Genomic DNA, 16,122 nt, shown 5'->3' on the forward strand with positions numbered 1-16,122 from the left:
CCTTATCTGATGGCATGTCACCGAAGTACAAGGTCTGTAGTTTAAACTGATCGTCCAAACAGACAGTAAAAGTTGCACACTTTGTTTAGTTTGATCAAACATGTTTGATTCATGTCTTTGTCTATTCTGATGGAGACACAGTAGTGTTGAAATGTTAGTCAGTGCAGTTTGCTCCAGTTCCCCTTTCATATTTGTTCTTCCTCAAGTTGTTTCATCTGCAGATTTGTGGAGAAGTCTGTTTCTACTGGTCATAAAGATCCAATTGCATTTAACGTGACAGAGTCAAGTAAACAGTATCCACAGGAGAGGAGGCTGCAAAAGAAGAGCAAAAAAGAGAAAGTGACTTTCAGCTATTATTTCAAGACATTTATACAAAATTAGCATATGAACAGATTTTCTGTATAGATATCCAAAGAATATTAGCAGTTCTGTGCAAGTTCAGTCCTCTGCTGACATGCTGTTGGAGTTGGATGAAACTTTATTTGCATATATACACAATACAAAATGTGTATAATAGACATATATATATAGCAACACCTTTGTGCAGACTGTATACATATATACGGTAGTGCATATATGCATATTGTGAATACTGATCTTGTTTTTTAAAATTGTGTTAACTTTGATTTCGGAATGCACAACGATATTCGCCTCATCACTGTTGTTGGCTTTAAAAGCAAATGTTAGCACCAGCTCCCCTCATTGAACAATGACAGAATGATAAAATGATGCAAACTCATGCTGACATGATAAGATGAAGCCAACTCACGGTGATTTGGGTTCAACTCCAGGTTGACAGAGATTAAGCTACAGTAATTTATTAGTTATACAGCTTGTTGACTTCCTAAGCTATCAAACAAACATTCTCTGGTTGTGACTATTGTCAGGATTGCCCCAGTGAAAGCATCGCCCAAACCTGTTAGAGCAGGATGAAGTTGAGAGTAGAGCTCTAGATTTGTAGAGCACATAATAATAAACTGGTTCACACTTTCATTCACACTCTCACAGTAAAATTATTAATACTGAAAGTGGCACCAAAGTCTGCAGCAGAGCTGCTATTCAAACGTCAGGCGCTTGAGGCAGGGTGAGGGAGTGACGCAGTTAAATCAGATAAAGTAATTTTTTTTTTTAGGAATAAAACCTCTTAAGAGGAGAAAGATCAACAATTACAGCATGAATACTAAATGTGAGAAAAAAAAGGTTTGATTAACAATAAAAACAATTCCCAGCAGTCTTCAGGTGAACACCACCCAGCTGGTTGAGGCAGATGGTCACCTTCCCTGAGTCTGGTTCTATTGGAGTTTTTTCCCCTCCCCGTTAAGAGGTTTCTTTTTTCTGGGTTTTTTTTGGTTCCTTCCCACTGCCAGCGACTGCTTTCTCATAGGAAATCCAAATAACAACTTTGGATTGTTGGGTTTTCTGTTCTTTAGTTAAAATTTGTAAGGTCTTCACCTTACTATGTGAAGTACTATGAAATGACACATATTGTGAATTGGGGCTATATAAATAAAAATTAATTGAAAATTAAATTGAACAGCAAAGTTTTGCCAGTGTGTTTGTGTCTTGACTTGGTTCAACCTCTTAAATCAGGCCACAGCATATGATTGCATCATTATTTTGCCTGATGATGGCCCAATTATGTTAATTGCACCACTTGCTTAACATGTAACTCAGAACAACCAGGTTGAGTTCAGGACAGAGGATTATTTTGGATGGAAGACATCTATACTAACTATAACTCATTAGTTAGAAAGTACTATTTGGGTAAACTAAACCTTCAAATGTGTAAGTACTTGGACAAAGAGGAGTATTTCGGTGGAATGTGGACACACTCTTCAGTCGATGTGGCTGTCGTAAAAACAAAGGTCCTGGAGGTGTGGTCCTGAATCTGCAGCCTCCTGTACTGCAGACGCATAATATCAGACAGAATCTCAAGCAGAGTCTATTCAGTTAATACTCTTCTCCTTAGATGCTACATCACAGTTGTAAGTGCACCCTGCTCCATTTAACAGTAGTTCTTTGAAACGATTTCCCACCTTTCCTCTGAAGATTGATCATAGTGGAATAAAACGTAATGCACAGTGTCTCATTGTTGACACTGATCACAGTTGCACTTGGACATCTTTCAACTCTTTAAATCACCCTTTGGCACAGTATGTCCAGTTCTTAATCTGGTAACTATTCTTCACTCTGTTTGATCCAAAAGAAATTGCTTAAATCATTTTTTAATGTATAACATATAGTTCAGTGTGTTCTCCTTCTCAACTGGGCTGCCGGCAGTTATATTGCAAGTACATTAGCACCCCCACCAGGACCAGAGTTTTAATGACAATAACAATAATGATGTTAATAACAATCTCCCTGTACCTTGCTGCAGGTATTTTCAGCTCTGAAACAACATGGGTCTGATATGAGGTTACTAGGAGCTCTTCTTTCTCACTGTTGCCAATATACTTATTTGTTGGGAACATTTGCATTCATTTTAATGTGCAATTTTGTAGGTGCTAACACACATTTTTAAATTAGTCAGGTAATTTTACAGGTTCAGCCTTAAAATTTAGGTCAGGCAGTTTATTTTGCATTGTACATACATATACAGTATAAAATATACAGATGGGATAGATAAAGCTGTATCCTGTGCGTTGACAGGACTGGTTCCTTGGGTTCTTACCTACGAAACTGTGAATCCCTGTTTTTAAGATTGTCATTCAGTTTCAAGGTGGAAGTGCTCAATCATGGGGTTTACTGATTATTTTTTCTCATGATATGTCTTCCATCATATAAAAACACCATATGGACGTATCAAGAAAGCAAAATGTTGGATTATCACAGAAAAAAAGTTTGAATTTATGCATTGACTGTAAAAAACAAAAAACAAAAAACAAAATTAAATAACGTCCTAGTTTGTTCTTTTATATTGTGTGACTATAAAATAGTAGAATATATCAAAAATATCAATATTTTATTGATACTTGTATGTATGTATGTACATACTAAAGACTGAAAATTTTTAAATATTATTATTATGGTAACTAGTATTTTACAAATCTTCCCAATTTTGTTAAATTAAAAATAATAACAAATGAAATCGCAGAAAAAAATATTAAATTGCATGTTAACCGTTTAAGGAAAAAAAAAAAAGAAAGAAAGAAAAAGAAAAGAAAGAAGTTGGATTATCAACAGAGGGGGTCTTTAAATCGATCATGTCTCACATCGACTACTTTGGCCTTAGCGTCATGACGTCACACCTCACGCAGCTCAGACTCCTAAACAACCGGATGATTGTCGAGCTGATGAGCAGCGACTCACAGCAGCTCATCCACATGGCTTAGGACACAGTCAGGACCGGGATTGACCGAGACGCGGAACCGGGAGCAGAAGCAGGGACGGCGGCTGCACAGGTTTCCTGACCTGGTGAAGAGTGTCCGGCTGTCAGTGTTTGTCCTCCACGGGTAAATGAAGGCGTCACACCAGGCGGGAATCGTTTTCTGACGGTGTTGGTGAGAACAGCAGTCGTTTGTTTTCTACGAACAGCCGCACGCGCTGCCGGGACACAGTCATGACGGAATAGCGTTAAATAACCGGAGCTTCACGTTGTGTGTATAAGAGATGGCAGCAAACGGCAGGCTTGTGCTCCAGAGGCTGTTTAACGGAGTCAGAGCTGTCCGTGTTCGGTGTCCGAGCTCCGCTTCGACCTCCAGTCAAGGACGGCTGCCGCTCAGAGCTCAGCCCAGACATGTGAGCTGCTCAGCGGGACTGAACAGAGCCGCCGCCTCCTCAGGTACTGACTGACCTCTGACTGCTGGATGGGGCAGCTGCACTGGGAAAATGTGAACTTTTGAAAACAGTTTTGAAAGTTGTTTTTATGAACAGTTTACTGCTATTATACAGGTTTTCCCTCTTTTGGTCATTTACAGATAATATCTAGTAAAATCACAGGAAAGAAACATCAGTTTACATGCTGGCTGTGAACAGATCAAAACTGTATGTTCATGAATGGTAATGTGTTCATTCACAATGTGTGACTACAAAATTCCAATTTTACTGCATTTAAATCAGAAAAGATGTAATTATTTTTGCAGCTATTTGTACATTTGTATGTATATATTAAAGACTGAAAAATAGTGTAAATGTTTTTTCACTATTATTTTACAGCTTTTTCCTGTTTTGTTAAGTTATGGATAGTATTTGGTGAAATCACAGAAAGAAGTATTAATTTACATGTTGACTATAATTTTAAAAAAGACCAAAATTGTCCACATCAAAAATCTGTCATCTTCATTGCAGCTTTTAGTACCACCAGTTAAAGCCGACACGTATTTAAGTAATTGGAAAAGACGACCAACTACTCCAGATGTAACCTTCCTAACTCTGTTTTGTCATCAGGTCCCAGCAGTTTGTCCTTCAGGAGTCACACCTGTGGAGAACTCCGATCAGATCATGTGGGAGAGAAAGTCACTCTGTGTGGTTGGGTCCAGTATCTCAGGTATTACTGGTGCTTGTGTGCTGCTGCTGAACCATAAACAACATAGATGAGTCCATTATTCAACTGAAATCAATGATCTGCACCATTCTGATGAACAAATTAGTCATTTTTTAAAAAGTGAAATGGTCAAATATTTTCTCATTTCTGCCCCTCAGTTTTGCTCGTAAACATGCAAACACGGTAGTGAGTATTTCTGAGCAAGATGTTTAAAGGTGTCATCTTTGGATGTGGGACATTATAACATGTTTATAAATATAGTCATAAGAATCATCCTCCGGGAAAAATTCAATCCGCCCCATCCATCCATCCATCCATCCATCATCTATACACCGCTTAATCCTCACTAGGGTCATGGGGGGGCTGGAGTCTATCCCAGCCGACTTAGGGTGAAGGCAGGGGACACCCTGGACAGGTCACCAGTCTATCGCAGGGCTACACTTAGAGACAGACAACCAAGCACACTCACATTCACACCTACGGACAATTTAGAATCACCAATTAACCTCAACATGGTTTTGGACTGTGTGGGAGGAAGCCAGAGAACCTGGAGAGAACCCACGCTGCACGGGGAGAACATGCAAACTCCGTGCAGAAAAATCCCGAGTGTCCTCACCAGGACGCAAACTGACGACCTTCTTGCTGCGAGGCAACGGCGCTAACCGCCAATCCACCTTGCAGCCCCCAATCCGTCCCATATTGGAGATATTGTAGTTGAGACGACCACTGAGTGCTGAGTGTTGGACCACTGACATGGCTAAAAGTTCAGTAGTTCCAGTAAACTGCACACAGCATGTTCATGCCCTGTAGTTGTTTGTTTGATGAGAGTAGAAAGTCAGTAGTTCCTTTTACATTAATGTCAGGGCTCAAGCTCTTTTTAACTGTCATTCTCCCACTGAACTTCTTGCAAAATTGTACATTAACAATGTGTTTGTCTCCAACAGACAAGACCTGTTTGTCATCCTGCGAGATTTCAGCGGCTTGACACAAGTTCTAATTCCTCAGGAACAAGTATGGAAGAAAACAATTAAAAACCACAACACACTCTGTTATTATTTTTATCATGACGAATGACTAATTGTTAATGATACTGATACAAAGCTATTGATAGTAGCATAAAACTATTTTCAACACAGACAAGTTGAATTTACTGCTCACAAAGCACAGGGTCATAATGTAAAATCTGTGCTTAAATCACAGAAACGTAACAATTTTCTCCGTCTTTTTTAAGTCTGCAAGTAACTTGAAAGCAGTGCTGTGTGATCTGACAGTCGAGTCTGTCGTCAAGGTTACAGGAACAGTCAGAAAACGACCAGCGGGACAAGAGAACAAGGTTTGTGTGATTTTTATACACACTAATAGACAGCTCATCTTATTCATATGAGGACATTCAGCACTGTTAAAACAATTTTGTTATTTAAACAAGAAAGCATTTATTGAAGACTGTTTGGACTGTGGATGTAATGGATTTTTTTTCCCGCTCCAGTTATTATTATTGTTTTATGTTGGAGCTACAGTTGCCACAATTTATGTACTTTGTGTGATGCACTGTTTGCATGTATTGTTTATCAAGAATGACTTTGTTTCTTTGTGTCCTCCAACACAACAAATGTGAACCTCAGCTATTGAATGCAGTTATAAATCTGTTAGAAAACATTTCAGCTCTCATCTGACTCATTTTAAAAATTATTTTCTCTGCAAGAATGTAAATAGGAACTTTGAGGGTATTTTGGAGTCTCTCACCTGTCACTGAAGCCGTTTTAATTAACATAATCTATTCCTGCCTTAAAATGGCTTAAATATGACTGTATACCATGACTTTACTCTAAAATGTGCTGCTCCATGAAGCCCCAGTGTTACTCTACACTGATCCTCTCCCACATGCTGCAGCTCGAGCACACCAGCTCACCTAACCATTTTGCTCAAACACGGTAAAACTACTTTGAGTAATGGAGTTGTTTTGCGACACATATGAGTGAGATAACAGGATTCGGTTCCTGAACTTGTTCAGATGACACCCAGGATGTCTGAATCTGAGACAGCCATCGATTTGATTGCAGGAAAGTTGCATAAAGATCAGTTCCCATACCGGGAGTCGAACCCGGGCCGCCTGGGTGAAAACCAGGAATCCTAACCGCTAGACCATATGGGACTGTGTGTTACTTAGCTGAGGTTAAATCAATGGATTCGCGTTCTATGAGTTCATTTAAGTGTCCTTAGCAGTGTAAATGAGAACTTTCAGGGTATTTTAAAGGATTGTTGAAATATATCCTCGGACCTTAGATGTTCAGCAAATCTCTGAAGCGGCTACTTCTCAATCTGACGTCCTTTCTTCTTATTTTGCTGTGTTCCAATCAGGGGATGCCAACAGGAGAAATAGAAGTTCTGGCTGAAGATGTGCAGGTTTTTAATGTCTGCCAGAAGCTGTCTTTTGAAATTAAAGACTTTGTCAAAGTAAGTGATTCATGTCACGTGTATGTGTACTGTTGAGCCCATGTTCTTTATTAGTAGTTAATAATCTAGACTCGTTTGGTTGACTGTACAGAAATCAGAGGCTTTGCGGATGCAGTATCGTTACCTGGACCTGAGGTCGTCGCAGATGCAGAAAAACCTCAGACTGAGATCTCAGCTGGTGATGAAGATGAGAGAATATCTCTGTAATGTGCACGGTACGGAGAATAAGAATCATTTCCCCTGCTGGCTAAGTCTTTTTTCATGGTTGTGGCTATTTTTTTCAGTTTGAACAACATTTACAAGTGTACTGTTACTGTTGTTGCTGCCTGAAACCAGAAACAGAATCCTGCCTCCTCTTCCTGTAATGTGACCTGATGTGTTCTTTTCTTAAATTTTTAGATTTTGTGGACGTGGAAACGCCTACTTTGTTCAAAAGAACACCAGGGGTAAGATTCTTCATGGAGCTTTTAGGGATTTCAATATCACTGAATCAAAGCTACATTTACCATGTTATGCACAAACATGCACAAAAAGGAAGAATTTATCTTCAAGGTTTAAGAAAAAATACTATTTCTAGGTAATCATCAATATAATTTCTTTATGGTTTAGATAGTATTTTATAGCCTGTCTCCACATAGTCACTTGATTTTATTTTTATTTTTTTTAAATGTAAGTCTTTTTGTTTCTTAAGTTGAACACAGTATCTTCATCACACATCTATCAAATATCATGCCTGATATTTAAACGAGCCTCAGATTTTGTATACCTGTGTGTGTTTTAGGGAGCCAAGGAGTTTGTGGTTCCATCCAGAGAGCCGGGTCTGTTTTACTCTCTACCTCAGAGTCCACAGCAGTTCAAACAGCTTCTGATGGTGGCTGGTGTCGACAGGTGGGTGTAGCTACACTACACTCGCTGCTTGATATCTGACAGTAGGTGAACGTCGTGGAGCATTTAGTGGCTCAAGAGACAGATGTTTCCCTCAGGAGGAGTCAGTAAGTATCATAAAATGTAAAATATCATTGCCTTAAAGTCATTAACCAGCAGGAACAACCAGCAGTAGTGTTGTGTTTATGCCACTGATCCTATTCTTATCTGCATCCTGTCCATACAATTCAGTGTCAATTACAAATAATGCTACACAACCACGGTCCTATGGTTTTGTTGAATTTGAAAAACAACAGAGGACATGCAAGCATTCAACCCTATGCATTATGAACATATAAAAATCTCTGTATTAATATTTTTACTCATGGAAGAACCTGTCCAATGTCAGTGTTTTTCTACATGTAGAATGTGCAATATTATTATTTTTGACATTCAGAGGACTCTGTGCAATATCTTGACTTTCTACATGTAGAAAAACTGTACAATGTCAATTGTATATTACTTCTTTATTTTATTTTTCTCCTGATATATCTGCATTTTTGGTCTTTCCTTTTGCTGCTGTAACTCTGCAAGTCTTCCTGCTGAGGGATTTGTAAAGAGTTATCTTCTGTCTATTATCTTCTCTTAAGACTTGCACAATTAAACAAATGACCAACAGCAGACCGTGGCTGGTGTTTGTAGACTTTCTGAAGAGCTGTGTCTTTTCCATAATACCAGCTGTGTGCAGTTACATCACTCTGACATGGAGCTCTGCCCTCTTGTGGTGGGAAAACAGCTTCTTCTCCACTGATCTGGCTGCTTTGTTTTATTCAATTCTTGCATCACAACTTCATCACGTGACTTTTGTTTTTGCTTTGTAATGCTTACACTTTCAAAATAAAGTACAAAGTACAAATGCATGGAAAACAACATTGATGCAGTGATGAGAGTCAATGCAAATCTTTCCATCCTTCCTTCAAGATAAGGAACAATCCGATCCAAGTTAAAGCAGTGTAACAGTAACATTAATAGAGGGGTCATAAAGTCGTAAAGTTATACGACATCGACTGTAAACTAAGATTAGCTGCTGGTCTAACTAGAACACAAGTAAAGCTGTAAACTGGTCACATGAGTTTGTGTTTTGCTGTTTCTGATTTAAATGTTTCATGAGTAAGCAGAAGATCAACCAAAGCAGGCTGTAATGACCAACAGTGTTTGTCTTGCTCATCTGTTGCAGGTACTTCCAGATAGCTCGCTGCTACAGAGATGAAGGCTCCAAACCAGACAGGCAGCCTGAGTTCACCCAAGTATGACAGAGGCTCATGCTGCTTTTTTTGTTGTTGTTGTTTTTGCATATGTATAAACCACATGGCAATGTATTTTGTGCAGAACAGTCAGGGCTCACCATCACAGTTAGGTAAATGTTTGTTCCCATACCGGGAGTTGAACCCAGGCCGCCTGGGTGAAAACCAGGAATCCTAACCGCTAGACCATATGGGAATACATATGTCATTGAAAACGTAAATATGGACGATTCATGGCAGTGGTTTTGGTTTCAAATGACTTTCTGCTTTTTTTATTGCTTCTGCATGTTCACTTCAACTAACTGATAAACTAGATCAGTATTTTCCTGTTTTTCATCCCTTTGGACCTGGACTTTAGTTAAACAGCCTGAATCAATGTGTTATCTGAATGGTTTGGTTGAAACTGACAGATCCTGTCCTTGTCTCTCCCAGGTGGACATAGAGATGTCTTTTGTGGACCAGGCAGGTATCATATCCCTGGTGGAGGGTTTGCTGCATCACTCCTGGCCTGCAGAGAAAGGTCCCATTAAGGTTCCTTTCCAGGTTATGAAACATGAAGAGGCCATGCGGGACTATGGTGTGGACAAACCTGACACCAGGTTCAGCATGAAGGTGAGCAGTTTATTCAGGCTCAATGATGGGTCAGTTTGTGCCAATTCAGATGGAATTCAGAGTTTACTTTTAACTTTACTTTTAGACTTTAAGAGTTACTGTAGAGTTTACTTTCTTTTGTTATTTGGGACCAAAAGCTAATTTCTGTAAAATATTAGCAGAATTTTGAGAGTCCCATATGTTTGTAGACTAGAATTTAGTATTTTTAAACTCAAAAAACATCTTCACAGGGAAACCATTTTAGGACTTCAGTATCTCATGAAATATAACTTAAATTTGGTGAGGACACAGACAAAATAGTTTTCAGTGGTTGAATTATCATCAGTTTCTCTGTTCAGTTTTTGTTTCTAGTATATTTGTTTCTTGTACATTATAGTATATCCTCATATGTTGCTTAATTTCAACATGAAGACAACATGGAAGCAACTTGGAACTTTGCACATATGATGTCAATACATAGATTTCTATGCACAACAGTTTTGGTGGTCCAACTAATGAGTCTACATCACCATTTTGTCATGTGAAAATAACAAAAACTAGAACCTTGGCTTACAATACTTACCACAAATCAAATTCTACTGATGTTAGAGGCCTCAAAAGTTGGTGAAGTGTCGACCAAAGGCTGTATTTTTAGTAAGAAATGGATACATCCATATATATGCACTTATTGGAGGTTTTGTAGGACCCCAATACAACCCTCGTTTGAAAATTGGACACTTTCTTCCATTGTCAAGGGCCAGTAATTAAATATTTGGCCTCTGCTCTAACCATTTGATTTCTTTGGATGTGCTGGAAATAATTTTGTGTGTCCTCGTCTAATTTCATGGCTGTCTGATTTATATTTCTCGGGATTTTGAACCCTTAAAGTGGCTTCCTAGTTAAGCTTTTTTTCTGAGGGTAAAACAGCCAGAACTGAAGCTTTTGTTGACTGTAATACCATTACTACTGTCTCTGGAATAATGGGGCTGTTTTCATTCAAACAACCTGACTGTAAACTAAAAACTATTGCCGTTGAAGGCCGAAAATGATCCTGTATCGAAGATGTTTATCTTTTTTTCTACATGTCTGTCTCCTCGTCTGAATCTTTGTCTTTGTTCTTGTCCGTCCAGCTGATAGACCTCAGTGATGTTTTCTCATCCACGGAAATTGAATTCCTCCGATCAGCTCTCAGCCAACCAGGAGGCTCCGTTCAGGCCATCTGTGTCCCCAGTGGAGCAGTAAGAACAAAACCTTTTCCTCTGGCAGAAAGTGCTGTAGAACATGCATACAGTTCTTGGTTTGGTACAATAAGGAGACAATAAGAGTGAATGTAAACTGTGTTTTGATTGTCTTACATTTGTCTGTCTCAAATGATGCCCTGTGTCTGGTGTCTGATCACAGAAAGTTCTCACTGGGAAAGAGTTGGAAGAACTGAAACAAACAGCCAAGACTCAGTTTGGGCAGGTAGGTTTATCATTCCTTCTTTTTCTCTTCCTTTACCTTCATGTCTGTCCTGTGATTGTATGTCCCATGTGTGTGCAGTTACAGTGTCATTAAAGTTTTTCCTTCTAATATGCATTTTAACGACTATATAAGCTGCAGAGTTAAAACAAGAGTTAAGCAATCCCATATCAACACCACTTACTACCCTGTACCAGATGCTGTGGATCAGCAGCACTTCTCTAATACAACCTGAACACAAATGGAGCCATAGAAACTTTGCAAAGTTTCATTGCAGGAGTGTATTTTAATATTCCTGCGTGTACATTTTGTCTGAAGGAGCTGAGCCTGGTGCTGCTCAGAGCAGACGGGACTTTAAAGTCTCCCCTGAAGAAGCTGCTGTCAGCCTCCGTCACAGATAATCTGCTGAAGAGAACTGAAGCCAAACCAGGAGACCTGCTGCTGATAGCTGCCGGCTCCCTCCACACTGTGGTGAGACATTTAGATTAGATCAGACTGATGAAGGGGAGAAGGTGGGAAAACACAGCCAGGAAAGATAACGCTGAATACATGTTCCTCATTTGTCTCTCTGCTCACAGCGTCCGTTGCTGGGTAATCTTCGCCTGCAGTCTGCTCAGCTGCTGGAGTCTCATGGCGTTTCAATCCGCGACGCTTCGGCCTTCCACTTCCTGTGGGTCGTGGACTTCCCTCTCTTTGTGCCGAAAGAAGATGATCCAGAGGAGCTGGAGTCAGCACATCATCCGTTTACAGCCGCACTGCCAGAGGACGCTCACCTACTCTACACAGAGCCACACAAGGTGCTCATATAGTGCCTGTAAAATTAATGTTTAGGTGTGTAGAAATAAAAAACTGCTGTGAGATGCATCAAGTTTAATGTGATGTGCTTTGGACTTCACAGGTTCGCGGTCAGCACTATGACCTGGTGTTGAACGGATCTGAGATCGGAGGAGGCTCCATTCGCATCCACAACGCCTCAGAGCAGCTTCATGTCTTAAAGAATATCCTCAAGGTCAGTGATGTGTTCATAACAGTCTGTTTTTCTCGATCTGGATGTTACCATTAGATATGTATTGATACTTAAATTTAGAAGATAAATGACTGGTTGTAAATAGTTTTAACTTATTTTTACTACAGGAGGATCCCAGCCTTCTCTCCCACCTGCTGGAGGCTCTGGCTTCAGGAGCGCCGCCTCATGGTGGCATTGCTCTGGGTAAGATCCACTCTGCACCTGCCTGCAGCATGCTTAGGTTTTCCCTGAGTTAGTGTACAGCGTTAATACTGTTCTTTAACCCTCATGTGCATACCATAAGTCATTAGCAGACTGTTTAACGCCCTGTGAAATCCACTTCCCATTAAGAATGAAGGAAAACACACCTCTGTAAGGACAGAGATCGAGGTTTATGACAGTAAAAAGATGATGATGATCGAAGAGTTTAGGATTTATCATTTTTGTCAGCCTGTGAGCCGAGTTGTAAAAAAATTGTATCAGTTTTCTACTGCCATTTTTTTGTGCAGTTCATTGTTATTACACAGATTTTTCCTGATTTGTTAAACTACAGATAAAAACTTGTAAAATCACAATTTACATGTTTACAGTAAAAAAAACAGAATTTGATCATTTACAATGTGTGACTGTAAAATTACAATATTTTTACTGTATTTTAAACAACTGAAAACACAATTTTCATTTCATTTTTAATTTTACAAATATTTACCCTTATTGTCATGTTTTTTTAAAAAAACAAACATTCAATGTTACAGTATTTCAGTGTTTTTCAACATGTTTTTCTGGCGCCCTAGCTGCCATTTTTTAAGGATTTGTTTGTTTTTTTGTAAACCATTCATGCTAGTTTTTGCAGTCCTGTTCCTGCTCAAAATCGTATTGGTCCTATTTAGGAACTGGGAGGGAGTCAAGGAATGAGTGAACCACCACCCCTCGATGCTCTGCAACTTACTTATGAAAATGTGGTGCTTTAAGTGGAGCAAACATAGTTGGAATTAAATACGTAAAAAATACTGCTAGAAATTCAAAACAAACATTACAGTGAGCTGAAAAAAGGTGGAAATTATTTCATTTATCACGTTGTCTTACGACTTCCTCGTGCTTTTCTAGGTTTAGATCGACTGGTCTCCATCATGGTCGGGGCTCCGAGCATCCGTGATGTTATCGCCTTCCCCAAATCGTTCCGTGGTCATGACCTCATGAGCCGAGCACCTGACTCAGTATCTGAGGAGGAGCTGAAGCCTTATCATATCTCTGTCAACTGGCCAACTGAGCAAGGAGGAGGAGGAGGAGAGGGGAAGTGAGGAGATTAAAGCGACATCACATTAAGGGACAGCGTTTTCCCAGATCTCTGTAACCCTGACAACAAAGAGGAGAGCGCGAGGACGAAGACTCATAGATGTGCAGACGACCAGCAGGCAGCTCAAAATTGAAGACTGTGGGATCACTGCCAGCTGGCCAGAAAAGATGAGGAGGAAGAGGGAATCTGAGGAGGAGGTGATGTTGTGGCTGCATCTCACTACTGATAGTTTGAAATGAAGAGAAAAGGCTGTGTGGAAACAGGAAACGCAGCGGACATCTGAAACACTGATAGGTTCAGCAAAGAAGAAAAGCTTTCTACCAAGTCTCAGCGGAAACGAAAAAGCCATTGTGGAGAAACTGATGCTGCATCTTCTTATAATTGTGGTGCCTCACTTCATCCTTTGGTAACAAAGTTTCTATAAAACATGGTCATGTTTCAAGGACTTGTAATTCTGCTGACTCTAAAACGCTGCTCATCATGTACTTGTTTGTGTTGCATGTGACAGTTTCTGCCCTTGGTGATCATTACTTGGGATGCAAACCAAATGTAACATACAGGGAGCTTTATTATACTGTATGTCCAAGTTTTTTTTTTTTGATCTGATATCATTCTCCCAAAATTAAAGCTCACTGCATTTCCTCAAATACCCTTTTGAGGCTGACTCCAAAAGTGAGTCAATCATCATAGACTTCCGTGTTAAAGTGTCCCAACTGTACTACAGAAATAAACATTTCTACAGCTGGTACAATATGTGGTTTTGGTGTCTGCAGCTAATTTTTCCTGTTTTTGACAACTATACAGGCGAAATTTTCCACCCCTTCTGCTATCTGTGTCTCACTGTTCTCAAAATCCTCTTCACTATAGAAAACATCTACCACCTGCTGCAGTCGTTGCTTCACTCTGTCTAATACAAAGAAATGCAAACAAGCCAAAGTGTTTTTTTCCTGTCGCAGAATGATAATGAAGTGCTGCCAGACCATTCTGTAGTGCAGAATAAGAGACTAAATGTGTCGTGACTCAGCCAAGTGTTGGTCAGAAGTGACATTCAAAATCAGTTACATGCCGAAGCGCTTATTAAGACTCTGTATTCTGTACTCTGGCAGCTTAAAAAAACAGAAAACAAAATATAACATTACAAGTGAATAAATCTTGAATTCTGTACAGAAAAAAGGTGCAAAAGCCCATCAAAAGCACAAATAATAACAAGGATGAAAAATGACACTGTAGAATAGCATGTACAATATATTTCTAAAATTATTTACAATATTTCAATCCTCAATATAAACAAGTTATTTTTTAAGTAACAGCTAATATATATAAAATAAGATGTTTTAAAACAAACAATGGAAATCTGTAAAATAAAAATAATAAATTGTCTTTAAAAGGTAGTTAAACCTGTTTTTTTGAGGGGGTTGTTTGTTTTTTTACAGTGTAAAGACAATAAATGGGAAGAAATACAGTAAATGTTTGTTTTTCTAATTGTAAACAATGGCTTGCAGTGAAGGTTTAACAAGAACGATAGGCTATATGAGTATTTATTTATGATATTAATGAGGATATAATTCAACTTTAAAACAATTACCGATAAAAGTAGCGTCAGCCCAGACTGATGACGACAGCAGCGTGAACCCGGAAGAGGAGTGAGCGGCGGTGACCTTTGAGTACGTAGAGAGGAAAAATGACTGAACAGAGATGTGATTGTTCTGCTCTGCCGTCGACACCAGCGAACACTCGGCTCGTTTCACCGAGTTAACAGCGAGAATAAGGAGCTGCCGAGCTGTCCGAGAAACGGAATGTCGTTGCGGACAGAAGCCACGGCTCGTTATTCGGTGAATTTCGTCAGACGGACGTCGGAGGATGCTAAGCGGCTAGCCAACTGATGAGAGTTAGCCCGTGTGTTCCCGGGATAATTTGACAGCTTGGTTGAACCGTGTTCGGGCTGTTTGCTGTGTGACAGTCGACGTGTTTCTCTCAAACCTCCCCGACAGGTGTGAAGCAGAAAGGTAGCGGACTTTCCGGGACCCTGCTGCTGCTCCGGCAGCCACGTCAGCTCGCTACACCTCTCTGTCCTGGTTCACTGCGGACACTGCTGGGATCCAAGTTTGGTTCTTTTTTAGTTGCTAACAAAAACCTCCCGCGGCCATGGCTCCGATGGGTATCCGGCTGTCTCCGCTCGGTGTGGCGGTGTTCTGCCTCCTTGGAGTCGGCGTAATCTACCACCTGTATGCCGGGGTCATCTCCAGCCGCCTGGCTGCGTTCAGGTCAGTCTCATTACAGTACACCATCAAACTAGACATTACCTCTCAGTTTACGTGCAGTGCAGGTAAAAGCATTGATATGGAGCTGATAGGAGGCTGGAAAGACACGTTTGATTCCCTGGAAAGCGAGTCTCAGCAGGTATCAAGTCTCCTGGATGAGTAATGTATGCAAATTACTTGATAAGGTTCTTGCAGCAACTGTCGAGCCTGCAGGTGTTACTGTTGAAGATCATCAGGTCGTGGTGCAAGTAGCATCATGTCGATCTCACATTGTCATATGTAGTACTGTGCAAAGGTTTGTTGACAGTAAAAGTGACATAAGGATGCTTTCGAAAATTATGAAAGCAGGTTTTATTTATCAGTTAAGAATAAACCTAAATCAAATCAGTATCAGATACCAG

The 16,122-nt window shown here is 39.9% G+C and overlaps 2 protein-coding genes and 2 non-coding genes across 4 annotated transcripts in view; 2 read left to right on the plus strand and 2 right to left on the minus strand.

Annotated features, from left to right (window-relative positions):
• Nucleotides 1–3,376: 3,376 nt before the first annotated feature.
• dars2 (aspartyl-tRNA synthetase 2, mitochondrial) lies at nt 3,377–14,213 on the plus strand. Its single transcript, XM_008293047.1, has 17 exons — nt 3,377–3,781; nt 4,387–4,486; nt 5,428–5,494; nt 5,715–5,816; nt 6,842–6,937; nt 7,029–7,152; nt 7,337–7,383; nt 7,719–7,825; nt 9,039–9,108; nt 9,538–9,717; nt 10,827–10,934; nt 11,098–11,160; nt 11,476–11,628; nt 11,736–11,954; nt 12,056–12,166; nt 12,292–12,367; nt 13,271–14,213. The coding sequence occupies exons 1-17, from the start codon at nt 3,610–3,612 to the stop codon at nt 13,462–13,464; spliced, it is 1,989 nt and encodes a 662-aa protein (XP_008291269.1). The 5' UTR covers nt 3,377–3,609; the 3' UTR covers nt 13,465–14,213.
• Nucleotides 6,564–6,635, minus strand: trnae-uuc (transfer RNA glutamic acid (anticodon UUC)). The gene has a single exon. It is a non-coding gene; the product is annotated as a tRNA-Glu (tRNA).
• trnae-uuc (transfer RNA glutamic acid (anticodon UUC)) lies at nt 9,230–9,301 on the minus strand. Its single transcript has one exon. It is a non-coding gene; the product is annotated as a tRNA-Glu (tRNA).
• Nucleotides 14,214–15,053: 840 nt separating the features above from the next.
• bpnt2 (3'(2'), 5'-bisphosphate nucleotidase 2) overlaps nt 15,054–16,122 on the plus strand; it is a 12,395-nt gene continuing 11,326 nt past the window's right edge. Inside the window, exon 1 of the mRNA XM_008293048.1 lies at nt 15,054–15,724. Coding sequence (XP_008291270.1) covers nt 15,606–15,724 — 119 coding nt within the window. The 5' untranslated portion in view covers nt 15,054–15,605. The remainder of the gene's footprint in view (nt 15,725–16,122) is intronic.

Source organism: Stegastes partitus, unplaced genomic scaffold (assembly GCF_000690725.1).
Source record: "Stegastes partitus isolate 25-593 unplaced genomic scaffold, Stegastes_partitus-1.0.2 Scaffold854, whole genome shotgun sequence".
Classification (NCBI taxonomy): Eukaryota; Metazoa; Chordata; class Actinopteri; family Pomacentridae; genus Stegastes; species Stegastes partitus.